The 13222-nt window shown below is 45.5% G+C and overlaps 1 protein-coding gene across 1 annotated transcript in view; it reads left to right on the top strand.

Moving 5' to 3' along the window:
- The window catches only part of LOC138575296 (unconventional myosin-Vb-like), a 1749675-nt gene that overhangs the window by 1676958 nt on the left and 59495 nt on the right, over nt 1–13222 (top strand). The window contains exons 32-34 of the mRNA XM_069649473.1: nt 1705–1794; nt 3402–3552; nt 3852–4146. Of these exons, the coding sequence (XP_069505574.1) occupies nt 1705–1794; nt 3402–3552; nt 3852–4146 (536 nt within the window). The remainder of the gene's footprint in view (nt 1–1704; nt 1795–3401; nt 3553–3851; nt 4147–13222) is intronic.

The raw sequence follows: 13222 nt of genomic DNA, 5'->3' as shown, positions 1-13222 counted from the left end.
CACTATTGCTTCTGGTGTCAAACTTGAGAAAGGGGGATGGAAGTCGGAGGTTTTTTTTAGACCACTGTTTTTTTCAATTCATAACTCTTGTCTTGAAAAAACTGCTTTAAATTTATTTTTCGGAACAGTTGATGGATTTCTGTTCTCATCCCGAAGACTTTCAAGAGTGTCACTTGAAGTCTTCATGAAATCTGTACTGGACTTCTGGCAGCATAAAAAACAAACTGGGGTATGTTTAAGCCACTGCATTTACCAAGCATTGCCAAGTGACTGCTTTAAAAATGGCAGAAAATGTGGAATCGGCGGGTGAAACTACTTAAGCATGTTGGTAGACCTGCAAGTTCCAGGAACACAGGAAGAGAGTAGGTTAGGGCACTGAGTCTTCCAGTCAGCCAAAGCCAACCCCCACTGAAAGTGAGAGGACTAGTCCAGGGACCTAAACTACTCTAAGACATTTAGTACCAATATAGAGGCTTTCATGATGGGCTCACAAAGAGCTCAATGGTCTGAACGGGCATTCCGAGGCCAACTCGTTGTTACCTAGATAAAGGGAAGCCCTGGAAAACCAAATGGTGGTGTAAAGTATTTATAAAAGCCCATTGGTATCCGAATGACTACCAAAAAGATGCGTTGGTTTACCAATGCCGTAAAATGCTTTGCACCCTTGGTGAAGACCTAATTCAAACGCACAGCCACCTCCAACCTATTCTCTAAAACCAAATTACAGTGACGTGATGACACTAGGGCAGAAATGAGGTGTCTCGCAGGCACCCTTGAAACTTGGCACCTTTGGGGTTTCTCAATACCATAAAGCTTTTATAAGGTATAACAGGAAATAATGGCAGAGGGACTTCAGAAGTAGTCCCTCTGGCCACCAAAATGTTATCATGGAACCAAAAAAGACATTGGGTGGGGGAAGCAAAATGCTGAGGGGCCCCAATAAGTGGCCCTAGAATCCCCAAAATGGTTATTCTGCCCTCATAAAGAATATATAGTCTGTGGAAAATCCTTTATTGTATTTTTTAATTTACATTTACTTTTGTATCAACCTGCTCCGCTCTTTGTGTAAGTAACTGTATATTCCCGACTAACCCAGCGGAAGATGTGACCTAGCAGTCAGGGAAGCCATGCAACCCAGATGTGGATTGCTCTTTATTAATTTTAAGCATGGGGTCTAGGAAAGTCCTTTTAAAAATCGTAGTGATACGGGGGGAATTCTTTAAACCATATCTGTAAGTGATGCAAGACTCTTATCACGGCAAGAAGTCTATTGCTGGATAGTTGTCTACAGTGTCAAATGCTGCAAACCAATTAAGTAGTGAAATAATTCACCTATTACTACTTTTTGCTTCATTACCAATATAAAATCAGATTTTCCATTACTATAGAGAGATGAATGTTGTTCTTTATTTGTGGATCAATTTTATAGTGGTTGAAAGTTGGCAATTGGTAGGTTTGCATTTTTCTGTGGTGACTAATATCCTTACCGGTCTTCTGGACTTGATGAAAATATTGCTACTTTCAAGGGTACATTTTAGTCTGCAGGGAACGTCATACCTCCTCACTGGGTCCAGTAAGAATGAGTTCCGGGGATTGGGCAACACGTGTTCAGATTAGGTTAACATTCTCCTTCCAGCCTCGTGTTTTAGACAACCTCCAGACTGGGATGCATCTGAAGTAACGTTGTTTTCTTTTATTTTGCAGAAGCACAATGATGACTTCGAGGTTGCAGCATTGTGGCTCTCCAACACTTGCCGCTTAATCAACTGTATGAAGCAGTACAGTGGAGAGGAGGTGAGGGACAGGTGGAAGGTGGAGGGTATCTCTGAATCACTGCTAGATAAATGGCTTTAAATGAAGCTTCAACCTTATACCAACTTCTATTCTACTAGCAAATACAGTTTTAGATTGCAAATGATTAACAGCACAGTTTTCAACTTGCAAAGTTATTTACTTTATGAATCGTCCTTATCCTTGTGAAAAACCCAAGGGTCTGTCTACCCCTTCTCCCAAGCTGAATGAAAAGTTCGGGGAAGAATGCCAAAAGAGGAGAACACCATTAGGCGAAACATGGTGATTTCCCGCCCCCCCATTCCAATGCCCTTACCTGATGTCCCCTCAGCTTTTGTAGGATGCTGTCGTTCTACCTCAACCTTATCCCGACCATGCCCGTCCCGAAAATTTAGAACTGTCCCCACATATAGCAATAGGAAGTTCCCCACTCACTACCCCAATTCCCCCTTCCCAGACATAAATCTAAGAAACATTCTCTGAAGGGTCCATTCTATTTGGAACCCTTTCAAACTTATTTTCTCATCCATTCTTCAATGCACTACAACTCCCATAATCATGACCCTTCCTACCCTACTGACATGACTAAGACGAGGAAGAACAAACCTGGATCAATGAGTTACCCATAGGAAGTCATGGGCCATTGGTTTCCTATGGACCACCACCATTTTGTCACATTTCCGAGGCCAGGCAGGATCAGGCACTCTAACCCAATCATCTACACCTGCCACCAACTGACTCTCCCCAGCTGGATAAAAGGCAGAGCATGAAAACACACTCTCAGCAAGGCAGTGCATAGGAAGGAGCGGTTTGTCCAGAGAGGTGCTAACCAGGCAGAGAAACGCAGGAGGCCAGACAATCGGGGGGGGGGGGGGGGGGGGTCGGGGGGGGAGAGGCTTCAAGCATAAAACCCTTATTGCCAGAGCACGAGAATCCCAAGACACCAAGAAGGTTATTCAAGCCAGCCCAGCGGCAAGCAAACAATCCTATCCAGTGCCAAAAGGCTAATAGCTGCCCTCCCGGGTGAATGGCAGAGTTAGGGAGGTACCAGCAGAAGGAGAGCCATAGCATTGACTCAAATGGAAGACTGACGAAAGCAGGAAGCCTCCCATTGCAACAGGTGAGTCGAGGAGAAAGATGAAAGCCTGGTTTGTGTTGCGGAGAATGTGCAACAATTGTATCAGGAAAGTTGGTTGAAAAGGAACAGCGGCATTTCCAGTGTTAGTCCTTGCCTCTTTTACTGTACCCTCATCTTGAGGTGCCTCACACCTACATTTCTAGACCTGCACCCTTTGCAAATATCTGCCAAACCACCACCCTCTGTCAAACAACTTTTCACATGATTCAAAACAACTTGTTCCACCAGCGTTTCGTTAATCGCTCTCATTCTTCACCTCTTTGGTATTGGTCCAAATAAGTGCATGAGCAGCTCTGCATTTTGTTCAATTGTCTGATAATTTATTGCCCCACTCCCCATTATTGGGACGTGTACTTATTTCTGTGTACCTCAATCCGGTTATGAATTGCCCATTGCTATACGTTTGATTGCATCAGTGTTTGGGCTAACCCTGTGGGGGAAATGACTAGCAAATCTTTATTTTTCCTTCTAGGGCTTCTGCACAACAAATAGCCCTGCACAGAATCGCCAGTGCCTGAAAAACTTTGATCTTTGCTACCACCGCCAGATCCTCATTGACTTAGCCATTCAGATCTATCAGCATCTGATCCGAATTGCAGAGGGACGACTTAAACCGATCATTGGTAGGTGCTCACAGCCCTTCTAGTGGTGGCCACACACTAGGTATGGTACTTCCTCACATAGTTTTACATGGGACCAAAATGGTACCATCACCTATACTCTTCTCTTTTGAGCAAATGTGATCCTCACCAGACCTGGAACTTACTGCCACCTGTATTTTCTTAGTGTTTTCTCAGACATTTCATGGTGCTTGCTGTTCCTTAATAATCAGACAAGCCTTCTGATCTCAGCCTGTCACTGCCTTCTGAATTCTAGATCCCAATATCTTTGATTGCATGTATTCTTTTTGTTTCCTTACCAGTTGCTGGTATGTTAGAGGATGACACCATACCAGGCCTGTCCAGTTCTAGATTGTCAGGCCTCCGGAGGCGCACGTTGACTCCCTGGGGAGAGGAACAGTCACCATCTGTGGCCGGGATGGGCCATATTCTCCACCATTTGACTCACTTCCACGAGGTGCTGGGACGTTATCAGCTGGCATCTGACACCACACGACAGATATTCCGCCAACTTTTCCATGTTATTAGTGGTACCACACTCAACTTCATGCTCCTGAGGAAGGGTAGTTGCTGCTGGAAGAAAGGAGTCCAAATCAGGTCAGTTTGCAGGACTCTAAAGCAGTCACTCTTTGATGTTTTGTTGACACAATAGATGCAGTATGATTTCACCAAATGGATATTACCTGTACTTTTTTATATTTCACAGATGAGAGGAATTATATATGCAGCTCCTTTGTCCAGCTTTCTTTCTAATCCCTTAAGTTGTTTTCTTTCTAATCCCTTATGTTGCATTCCGAGGAATAAACACCTGACTTGACACCAAATAGATTTTAAATATAATGATTTATTTACATAACAGTGGAGGGTTCCAGGAGAACAAAACCGGTAAGCAAAATCTTCAAAACCCCAATCCACACTAGAACCATGGCTTCATTCAAGGTCTCTATTCTACAACAGTTAGGGGTCAGGACTCTTCCCTCCCTGAATGATTCATGCAAAGTCACTCTTTACTTCTAGATTCCCAGGGTCTGGTGCACTTCTTTATTGGTCAATGGAAATGTTGGCCTTCATGGGTTTGGGGTCCAGATCAATTGATGTCCTTCCTCCCTGTCTGTTCTGGCTTGATTTTTAGGCTGCTGTCATTCCCCCTGCCTCCACCAGCCAAGGGCGGTATACCTGATGAGAATCCAGCTTCTGGCTTTGGTCATCCAAGAGTCCAACTAATGCTCTGCCTCCTCCAGGGGTGCCTGCAAACTATGGCTAAGCTGTAGGCACCAAACATCTTATTTGTTTCTTCTCTTCGTCCTCACCTTTTCATTAGACTTCAGTATTTTTCTCATACTGCCCCCTTCCCTTTACCTCTCCTAGAAAGGTTTTCTTTTTTTCCCTTCTCTTCTTGCCTTTCATTTCGGCTAGGAGGTGGGACAGACTTCTCAAGGGGTCATGGACAATGCTCCTCCCTTGCCCATACAAAAACTGAGTAGTGTGAGGAGTTAACCAAATCATTTTATTTAAAATAAAAGGGTTATTAAAGGCCTCTCTGACCCTGCTCCAAGAGGAATTTCCCTACCTAAACCAAAACTAAGGATCTGTCTGTGTGAGGATGTCAAAACCTATACTTTCCAGTGTCCAAAGTTCTATTCTGTCCCTCACGTTAAAACTAAACTAAGGTGTAATGGGAAATGTCTTTAACCTTGGACGGTTTAGAAAAGTGTTCACAAAAAAAAAGACTAAATGGCTCCAACACAATGGTTCTGCCAGGATAGAGGTCCTTGTTCCAGAGGGTGGTCCCCTTTGCTCTCCGAAGTTTCACACAACAGTTCTTTGTGCCTTTCTAGGCTCACACTTAATGTACAAACTTTGACTTTGCAGTTGTATTTTCAGAACACCTGGTATGTTTTCCTGCCAGGATTTTTTTTTCTCTTCTCCTGGCTCACATATCTCCTCTAATCCTGATATTCACTCTTAGGACCTCTTTACTTCATACAGTTATAGATGCCTGGTATACTCTCCTGCTAGGGCTTCTTGTTTTCACACACTGGTGGCTTCCCCAAAGTTGCATATACTCTTAGTTTGTCAATCTCTCCTCTGGATATATTATCCGTTCTGGGTTTCCCATATATGTGTAACACATAGCCTTTGCTTGTAAGGGGTTTGTAGCTTATCTCCCCTTTCCATATCAAGTTCTTTCTCTCTTGATTGTTCATGGCTCAATTACTTGCACTCAGCGTTGCTGCCGACACACCCTGGGGTCCCTACTGCCTCTGGGTGGACTCACCGGCTCTTGTTGGCGTCTTTTGTTTCTCCTGCGGTGAACTGGAGAGCGTCTCCATCTGCTTACTTATTGCAACCGCTTTCTCTTGGCTCCTTCATCTCTCGCGGATTTCACTTGAGAGGTCTTCTTCTTTCCAAGCTCAGGTAAGTAAAGCGCTGCTCTGTCACCTGGGAACGCCCAGGAGTGTCTCACTGGCTCCTGGCGTTCCCGCAGCGTTTCCTTCTCACGCAGCCTCTTCCTTCTTCGTTGGTTCCACCACGTTGCTAATTGCCCTTCGGTTTCTTCAGCTTCATGGAGAGACTCTGCTCTCTCCCGCCGGCAGCAGACCTATATCCCCTGCTTCAGTTGCCTTTTAAACTTCCCAGGCTCAGGTGTATGCCAGCAATCACTAGAGCGCTCACTTGACTTATAGCCTCTCTCGCTCTGTACTTCTCAATGCCTCTTCCTCGTCACAGTATTTTGTTTTTTGTGGGAGATGACATTTTGAGAATTGATTTGGAAAACTTTCCAGTAGCCTTGAATGATGAATGAGTTCTGGATGATTGATAAGTGGAACTGGAGAGGATGATTTCCTTATTCTTTATGGGATAAGGACTAAAGGTATCGCAATAGGCAATGAGGGTGTTATATATGTGAGGGTTATTTTCAAGAGAAAATGGGGGGATACCATATCTCACCCGATGGAGCCATGCCATCTCCCTGCACGTTATCTCCCCCATGTGATCTTCTCTCATAAGCCGCCCCCAGGGTCTGGATCAGATAGCGGCTGCCGTCCCCTGGCCACATGGGAGGAGGTCACCACTGGGGAATCGGTGATGACTCCATCGGATTAATCACACTAGCCTTCACCGGCTTGTCAGATTTCTCATCTCCAATTCCTTGATATTTCTTCTTGTTCCTTTTTCTCTGGCATCCCTGCTCTTTTCTTCCTCTTCTTGATGTTTATTTACTACTTATTACTTCTGTGTCTCACTTTTCCTTCTCCTTGATTTGTCCCCTCTCTGAGCTCCAACCTTTCCCTTCTACTCGTTCTGTTAAGACGGATTTCCAAAATCAGCCTGGGCGGAGAATTTTGGGAGGCCACCCTATTGTGGTGAAAATGTAGATCAATTAAGGTTTAGCCAAAGTCAATCAAGGTAAAGTAGCAAGGTTTCAAGGCTTAGTCTCAGGGAGGGTGTGAGAGTGGTCAAGGGCTACAATGAGTTCACACAGATCAACACCAATATTTCTACTTAAACCAGTAAGTACATTTATTAGGCCTTTAAAATACACACACAGCAGGTAAAACGTCTAGTCGAATATTGTCATTCCAACACTATAAGACACATCTACATTTGCCCTTAGGCAACATAGAATAGAATTTGATTGAATGACGAGTGAAACACAGGTAAGCACTCGCATGCATTAGGAATAGAAAAGACACTTCATGATAATCATATGCATGCTCCCCTAGCTCTCATAAAGTCCAACCTTAAGATGGTTTGGGGCCTTCTGCCTAAATGTCACAAAATCCAAAGTAGATCCTTCACAGGTTAGATTTCTTAAGAGGTTGACAATGCTAGTGGTTATGATTAATAAGAGTCAAAAAGTTAGATAACGTTCTGTAGTGTCTGGAGTCACAGGATACACCTGTAGGATGCAGTGAAGACGCTGGAGCCAGTAAATACATGTCACAACCCAGAGGTTGTTTTCTGGTTGTATGCAGTATTTCCTTTTGCTCAAGTAATCCTGGGCTTTTATGGAGATGAGCCCAAGACTTCCCTCCCAAGAGCTCAGCCTTCAGGGATAAATAATCCTGACAGGTTGGGGGCTTGAGCGAAAAGGCCGGAGCAGAATCGTCAGAGCTATAGGGACAAAGAACAAAACAAAGAAAACAGTTGTTCAGAAAAATGCAGCCAAGTAGTGTTGGATAACAAACAGCCAACACCACCCCCAATCCCCACTCTTACCTGCACCGTAGAAATAATATACCAGTAACCTACTAGTATCGAATTGTAGGGAGGGAGGAGTGGAAGTTTGCCAGTATCTTAGGATCACCAGGGCGAAGACCGCAGAGCGTCCCAAGTAGGTTCAAGGCAATCCATAAGGTAAACAGCAAAGCGTCCCAAATAAAGGTTCAAATCAATCCAAAAGGTAAACAGCAAAGCGTCCCAAATAAAGGTTCAAAGCAATCCAAAAGGTAAACAGAAAAGCGTCCCAAATAAAGGTTCAAAGCAATCCAAAAGGTAAACGGCAAAGCGTCCCAAAATATAGTTCGAAGCAACAGAAGTAAAAGGAAAATTGAAATGGGAAGTGAGCGTTCACTTCACGCTAATTTCCTTACGGAGATGTTCGAGGTATCGGGTCACCAAAGTTTAAGGATTTAGAATTAGGAGGTCGAGAATGAGTAAGCCGGGTTCAGAATATCCAAGGGGAACAATCGAGGGAGGCTGGCGTCGGGAAGCAGGTACGGACAAGGCGAAGGCAATAAGTTAATTCAGGCGCTGGTTAGTCAAGGATTCAAGAAACGGGTCCGGGAGCTCGCAACTAACAACAGTTTAGGAGCACTCGATCTCCGGGTAGATGGGAGTTATATATCGTTCCCAACAAATGAAATCATCGCAACGTCACGCGTACTTCACGCGGCTATGGTAGCAGGCGTTGTGGGAGTTGTAGTCTCAGGGACTTTTACTTGCCGAATAGCGCTCGGATAATCGCCAAGGCAATTTCCAACCTGGCCGGGTCGTGACAATACAAAAGTAACAGTACTTGTGTTGCAGGGTATGAGGTTAGGAGGGAGAGAGCAGGTAATCTCCTTCTAGGTTGTGGCTCCCATCCTGAATGCACAACTGAAATTCCTCGAACCCTGAGGGAACCCAGGGTTCCACCACTGCTGTACATTCCATGGCTTCCATTGCTATATGCAATGCCATGCAAGCACCACACTACAAGTTGAAGTAAATAAACTCACTTAATCCCAGTCCTTGGGATAGTCTTATGACTGGATCCTTGACCTGGCCTCCACCGACCATTAGAGACAGGAACTTATTCCCATGCAACACTACAGGGGGCAGAGGGTGGGCAGAAGCAGGTATGTAAACTTTACCTCCTGACTGTGATTTCTCCAGAGACCACTGCTGGTGTTCGGAATCTGCAGGGGACACAATATTCTCCGGCATGGTGTCGGGCATGGATTCACATGCTCAGGAATATACCCTGTCGTCCGGGTGGGAATCCTCAGTAAAAGATTTTTTTTTAACTTTCACTTTAAGACTGTTTCACCTCTAAACCAATCACTGTCCTCTGGGTCATACTGCCCCCATCCAATGACAGTCTTCTACCTAAGCTCTGCCCCTGGGGGACGTCTTCAGATTTTTATCGCACACTTCAGTGTTGGGAGTCCTCGAGTTGCGCTCCAAGCTTTTTGTAAGTTTTTTGAGTTTTTCGACGAGAAAAGTTCAATTTTTGTTCCAAAGACCCTGTTATTTTTTTTTAAATGTCTTAACAGATTCACATCATCTGACCACCATAGTACATACAGTATGACATATATTCACTGACTGATCGGCCTTATACCTTCTACACTAGAGCATTCAGGATACAGTTATTAACCCACAAAGTGTTGAAACTCTGGAGTGGTCTGTCGCCTAGATAGTCTTGTTTTTCCTCTCTGGTGTATCCACTGTAAGTTCAAAACAGTATCTTGTGTCAGCCACCAGGGATATGTTGCAAGTTGGTTTTAGGACTTCGATGTGCCATAGTGAGATGCCCTGGTCAAACAGAGGTCCCACCGGAGTCTTTTCAGGGCCATCCTCCAGCCATACTGTGCTTGCTACAGGGTCAATTCCACACTTGTCCGCGACCTTGCCCGAGATCAAAACCCCCTGTAAAGAGTATGGTTTCACCGAGCCCCGCTCTATGCGCACATGGGGTACATTCTGTGCTCCCGGCATCCAATATTGAGTGAATGATAGTTGAGCCGCCAGGAAATAGTCTTCAATGTCTGGGGCGCAAATCGCCCTCTCTTCCCACGCTAGTGTTAACCCCTCCCAGCTTATATGCAGGGCTTTCGGCTGCCATGCCAACTTAATCAATTGGGTGCATACCTCATGGAAGAATTTCACCCCCGGCCACACCGGAATGTTTTGGAACATGTAGAGAAGCTTGGGAACCACCACCATCTTGGCTACAGCTACCCTGCTCATAAGCGTGAGAGGGAGTCTGCACCATCTGTCTGTTTTTCTTTTAAGTCTGCAGATATTCCAAGTGGTTGTTCCTGAGTAGTGAATGGGCTTCTATACAGACCCTGATTCCCAGGTATGCGACGACGGACTGTTTCCACCCGAACCCTTCAGTGTTTGGGGGGCGTGTGGTGGTTTTATTGAGGATGAACAATGTGGATTTAGCGCGGTTCAGTCTGAGTTCTGATGCTACCCCGAATTCGGCAACTTCTTGTGTCAAAGGGGCCAGGTTAACCTCTGGATTTTTGAGGTAGATACTTGCGTCGTCTTGCATATAACGAAATTAATTCAACCGATCCTCCCATGGGCAGGTGTCTGTGTCCGTGAAACATCTGCAGCCTGCACGTTAGCCTCTCGATCGCTATAGCAATGATTAAATGGGAGAGTGGGCACCCCTGCCTGGTTCCCCTCCCAAGTCTGAATAGGCCGAACAGTGTGCCCCCAATGTTGATCTGGGCGCTTGAGCATGCGTACAGCAGCCGCACTGCACTCAGGAAGTACGTGGGGACCCCCACTTGGGACAGGACCTCAAACAGATGGTCCCACTCGACCGAATTGAATGCTTTTTCCATGTCCAGCAACGCCGCAACCACCTGACTGGAGGGATCTATCTGGGTCAGAATCGCAAACAACCTTTTTAGGTTCCATGTGGTCGACCTCCCTGGGATGAACCCTGATTGGTCACTGTGGACAACATGCGTGATGTACGGAAGTAGGCGGTCAGCCAGTATCTTGGCAAAGACTTTGGACAGTGTCCTGGCGCCAGGCTCATAAAAGACATCAGTCCTGGCGCCATAGGCGCCAGGCTCATTTTGGGAATGCTTGGGTGCACTTACCTGATGCAGACCATGCTGCAGGATCCCGGCCTCCTTGAGGCCTGAAAGGAACTACTTTACCTGTGGGACTAATTTACCATCCGGGCATGGTCGGGGAAGGATACATACCTGATTGGAGGAAGGATACATACCTGGAACTTCTTCCCAGGCTATTTAAACCCCACCCGAACAGCCACACATGCTTTGTGGTGTTCTGCATCTAGCAGCTGGACGCTCACCGTGTCTGCTCCTGCATCCTGACTTCTGCCACGCCTGCCAGCATCCTGGATCACCTGCAAAGGAAGAGAAGAAGGAAAAGTCCTTACCTGCTAAATCCGCATCCCGGAGGCATCTCGCCGACAATCCTGAAAAGGAAGACTTTAATTTAAAAGCTCATCAAATATAATTGATATTTGATTTAAAGATAGCTTGGAAATAATTTAGCTTTCCAAAGTAGCATCCAGCGACACTCTGCATGGAACCAGCACCGGGAAAGACGCTCATTTGAAGAGGAAAACTATTAGAAAACCGAAGGTGAGCATTAGCAGATTTGCACTAGTAGGTGACTCTACTTTGGAAAGCTAAATTATTTCCAAGCGATCTTTAAATCAAATATCAATAATCTGGAAAAGCCGTCCACATTTCTAAGCTAGCCTTCTCTATCTCAACAGATTGTGTTTAGAATCAACAGCAGAGAGCTGACGATTATCCCAAAAAAACACACCCATTTCGACCAACAGTTCAACTAATTTGGATAAAGTGAACACATTATATAAAGTGTATACAAAGGAACTAAATTGGGTGAGTCATGAAAAAATAGATTATTGGATATTGATTTTCTTTTTCTTAAACACTTGTGAAAACGGTATCTCTCCCTTTTTCTTTTTTCCTTTAATGTTAAAGTGACTAGGATTTGCTCTCCTGATGAACCATTGCAAATTAACAATGGGGAAACACGTGTCGAGAGGGAATTAAAACAATTAAGTGTGAAAACTGATATTATTCATTGAAAACCATTGCTTATTGAATTTATAAGTGTGAAGTTAACACTTGGACCAAATTGTTACGCTCACCTGATTCCCACAGGGGCGTCGATCGGACCTGGACAGCTGCGGTCTCCACCAACGTGATGCGTAGTGCTGAGATGAATGTCTGGACTGGCCCGCCTAATCTCATCTGCTTGATCAGTAGAAGTATTCTCCTGCAAGTGGAGAAAGGGATTTAGCCACCCGTGGATATGAGTGATGGCCCCCTCCCACTGTTCTCGTTCTCCCTTCTTGTCACCTCCTCTGATATCCCCTTTTTGGAACCTTACCTTATGTTTTTAAATGATGAGCTCTCCATCCTGCGTGGATTGCAGGGGCGCGTTGATGCCAGTTACTTCACTGGTTTGAAGGCGTGGAAGAGTTCTGGAGAGTATTGACTCAGAGGTTCCTGGCAAGGTTTGGTAAGTATCAAGTTCATAGAGTTCAATAGGTCCGATGATTCAATCTTGTTTCCCCCTTCCTTCATTGTCTTACAACTAAGATCGTGAGAAGATACCCCTCGTGGCAGTTGGTGGCGCTCAGGTAAGAGTCTGTATTACCCGACGCCGTCCGGTAAATGTTGCCGGTGTTTAACGTGTTGTTTTCTCTCCCTTTGCACGTGCGGCACATGAAGATGTGGAGAGTTATAGAATAATGCCTCTGGCGCTAATCAGGTAAGTCTATGATAAGAGTTTTATTTGTTGGTTTTCTCGGCTCACCTTGTTGTTTTCTTTTGTCCCTCAGGTGCCGGAGTTCGGCGAAGAACTGATGGAGGCAGCGCCGAATCGAAAGATGCTGCAAGGACTGGCGAGTATGGCGCGACGCTGCAGCTGGAGATGCGACGCGTACAGAAATGATGTTCTTTCCAGGTCCGGAGGCGAGATGGATCCGAAATCGGGTGAGGATTTCGAAATAGTTTTCTAATCTTGTCCTTTTCTTTCCTCTTGGTTTTAGGAGCTCCAGATTCGAGGCGGGCATGGCAGAAGACTGGATGCAGACTGCAGGCATGGTGAGCGTTACGCTGCTGGATGCAGAATAACGCAAAGCGTGTGCTGTTGTTCGGGCGTGGTTTAAATAGCCTCCAAAGTAGTTCCAGGTAAGAAGCTCCCTAGAACCACGGCCGAGTAAAAAATAGTCCATGTAGAAAAATAGTCCCATCCAGGCCTCACGTTGGCTTGGACTCACTATCAGCATGGTCTGCATCAGGTAAGTAAAGTCTGAGCCTGGCGCTTATGGCGCCAGGACCTATTTCCATGATGAGCCTGGCGCCTAAGGCGCCAGGACTGAACCCAAACAGCCCCCAGCCGGGGCTGTTGGGGCTTTAATAAGTATCTGGAT

Source organism: Ambystoma mexicanum, chromosome 1p (assembly GCF_040938575.1).
Source record: "Ambystoma mexicanum isolate Mex_15411 chromosome 1p, UKY_AmexF1_1, whole genome shotgun sequence".
Lineage (NCBI taxonomy): Eukaryota > Metazoa > Chordata > Amphibia > Caudata > Ambystomatidae > Ambystoma > Ambystoma mexicanum.
The sequence above is the reverse complement of the archived record's forward strand: the minus strand, read 5'-3'. Positions and strand labels throughout refer to the sequence as shown.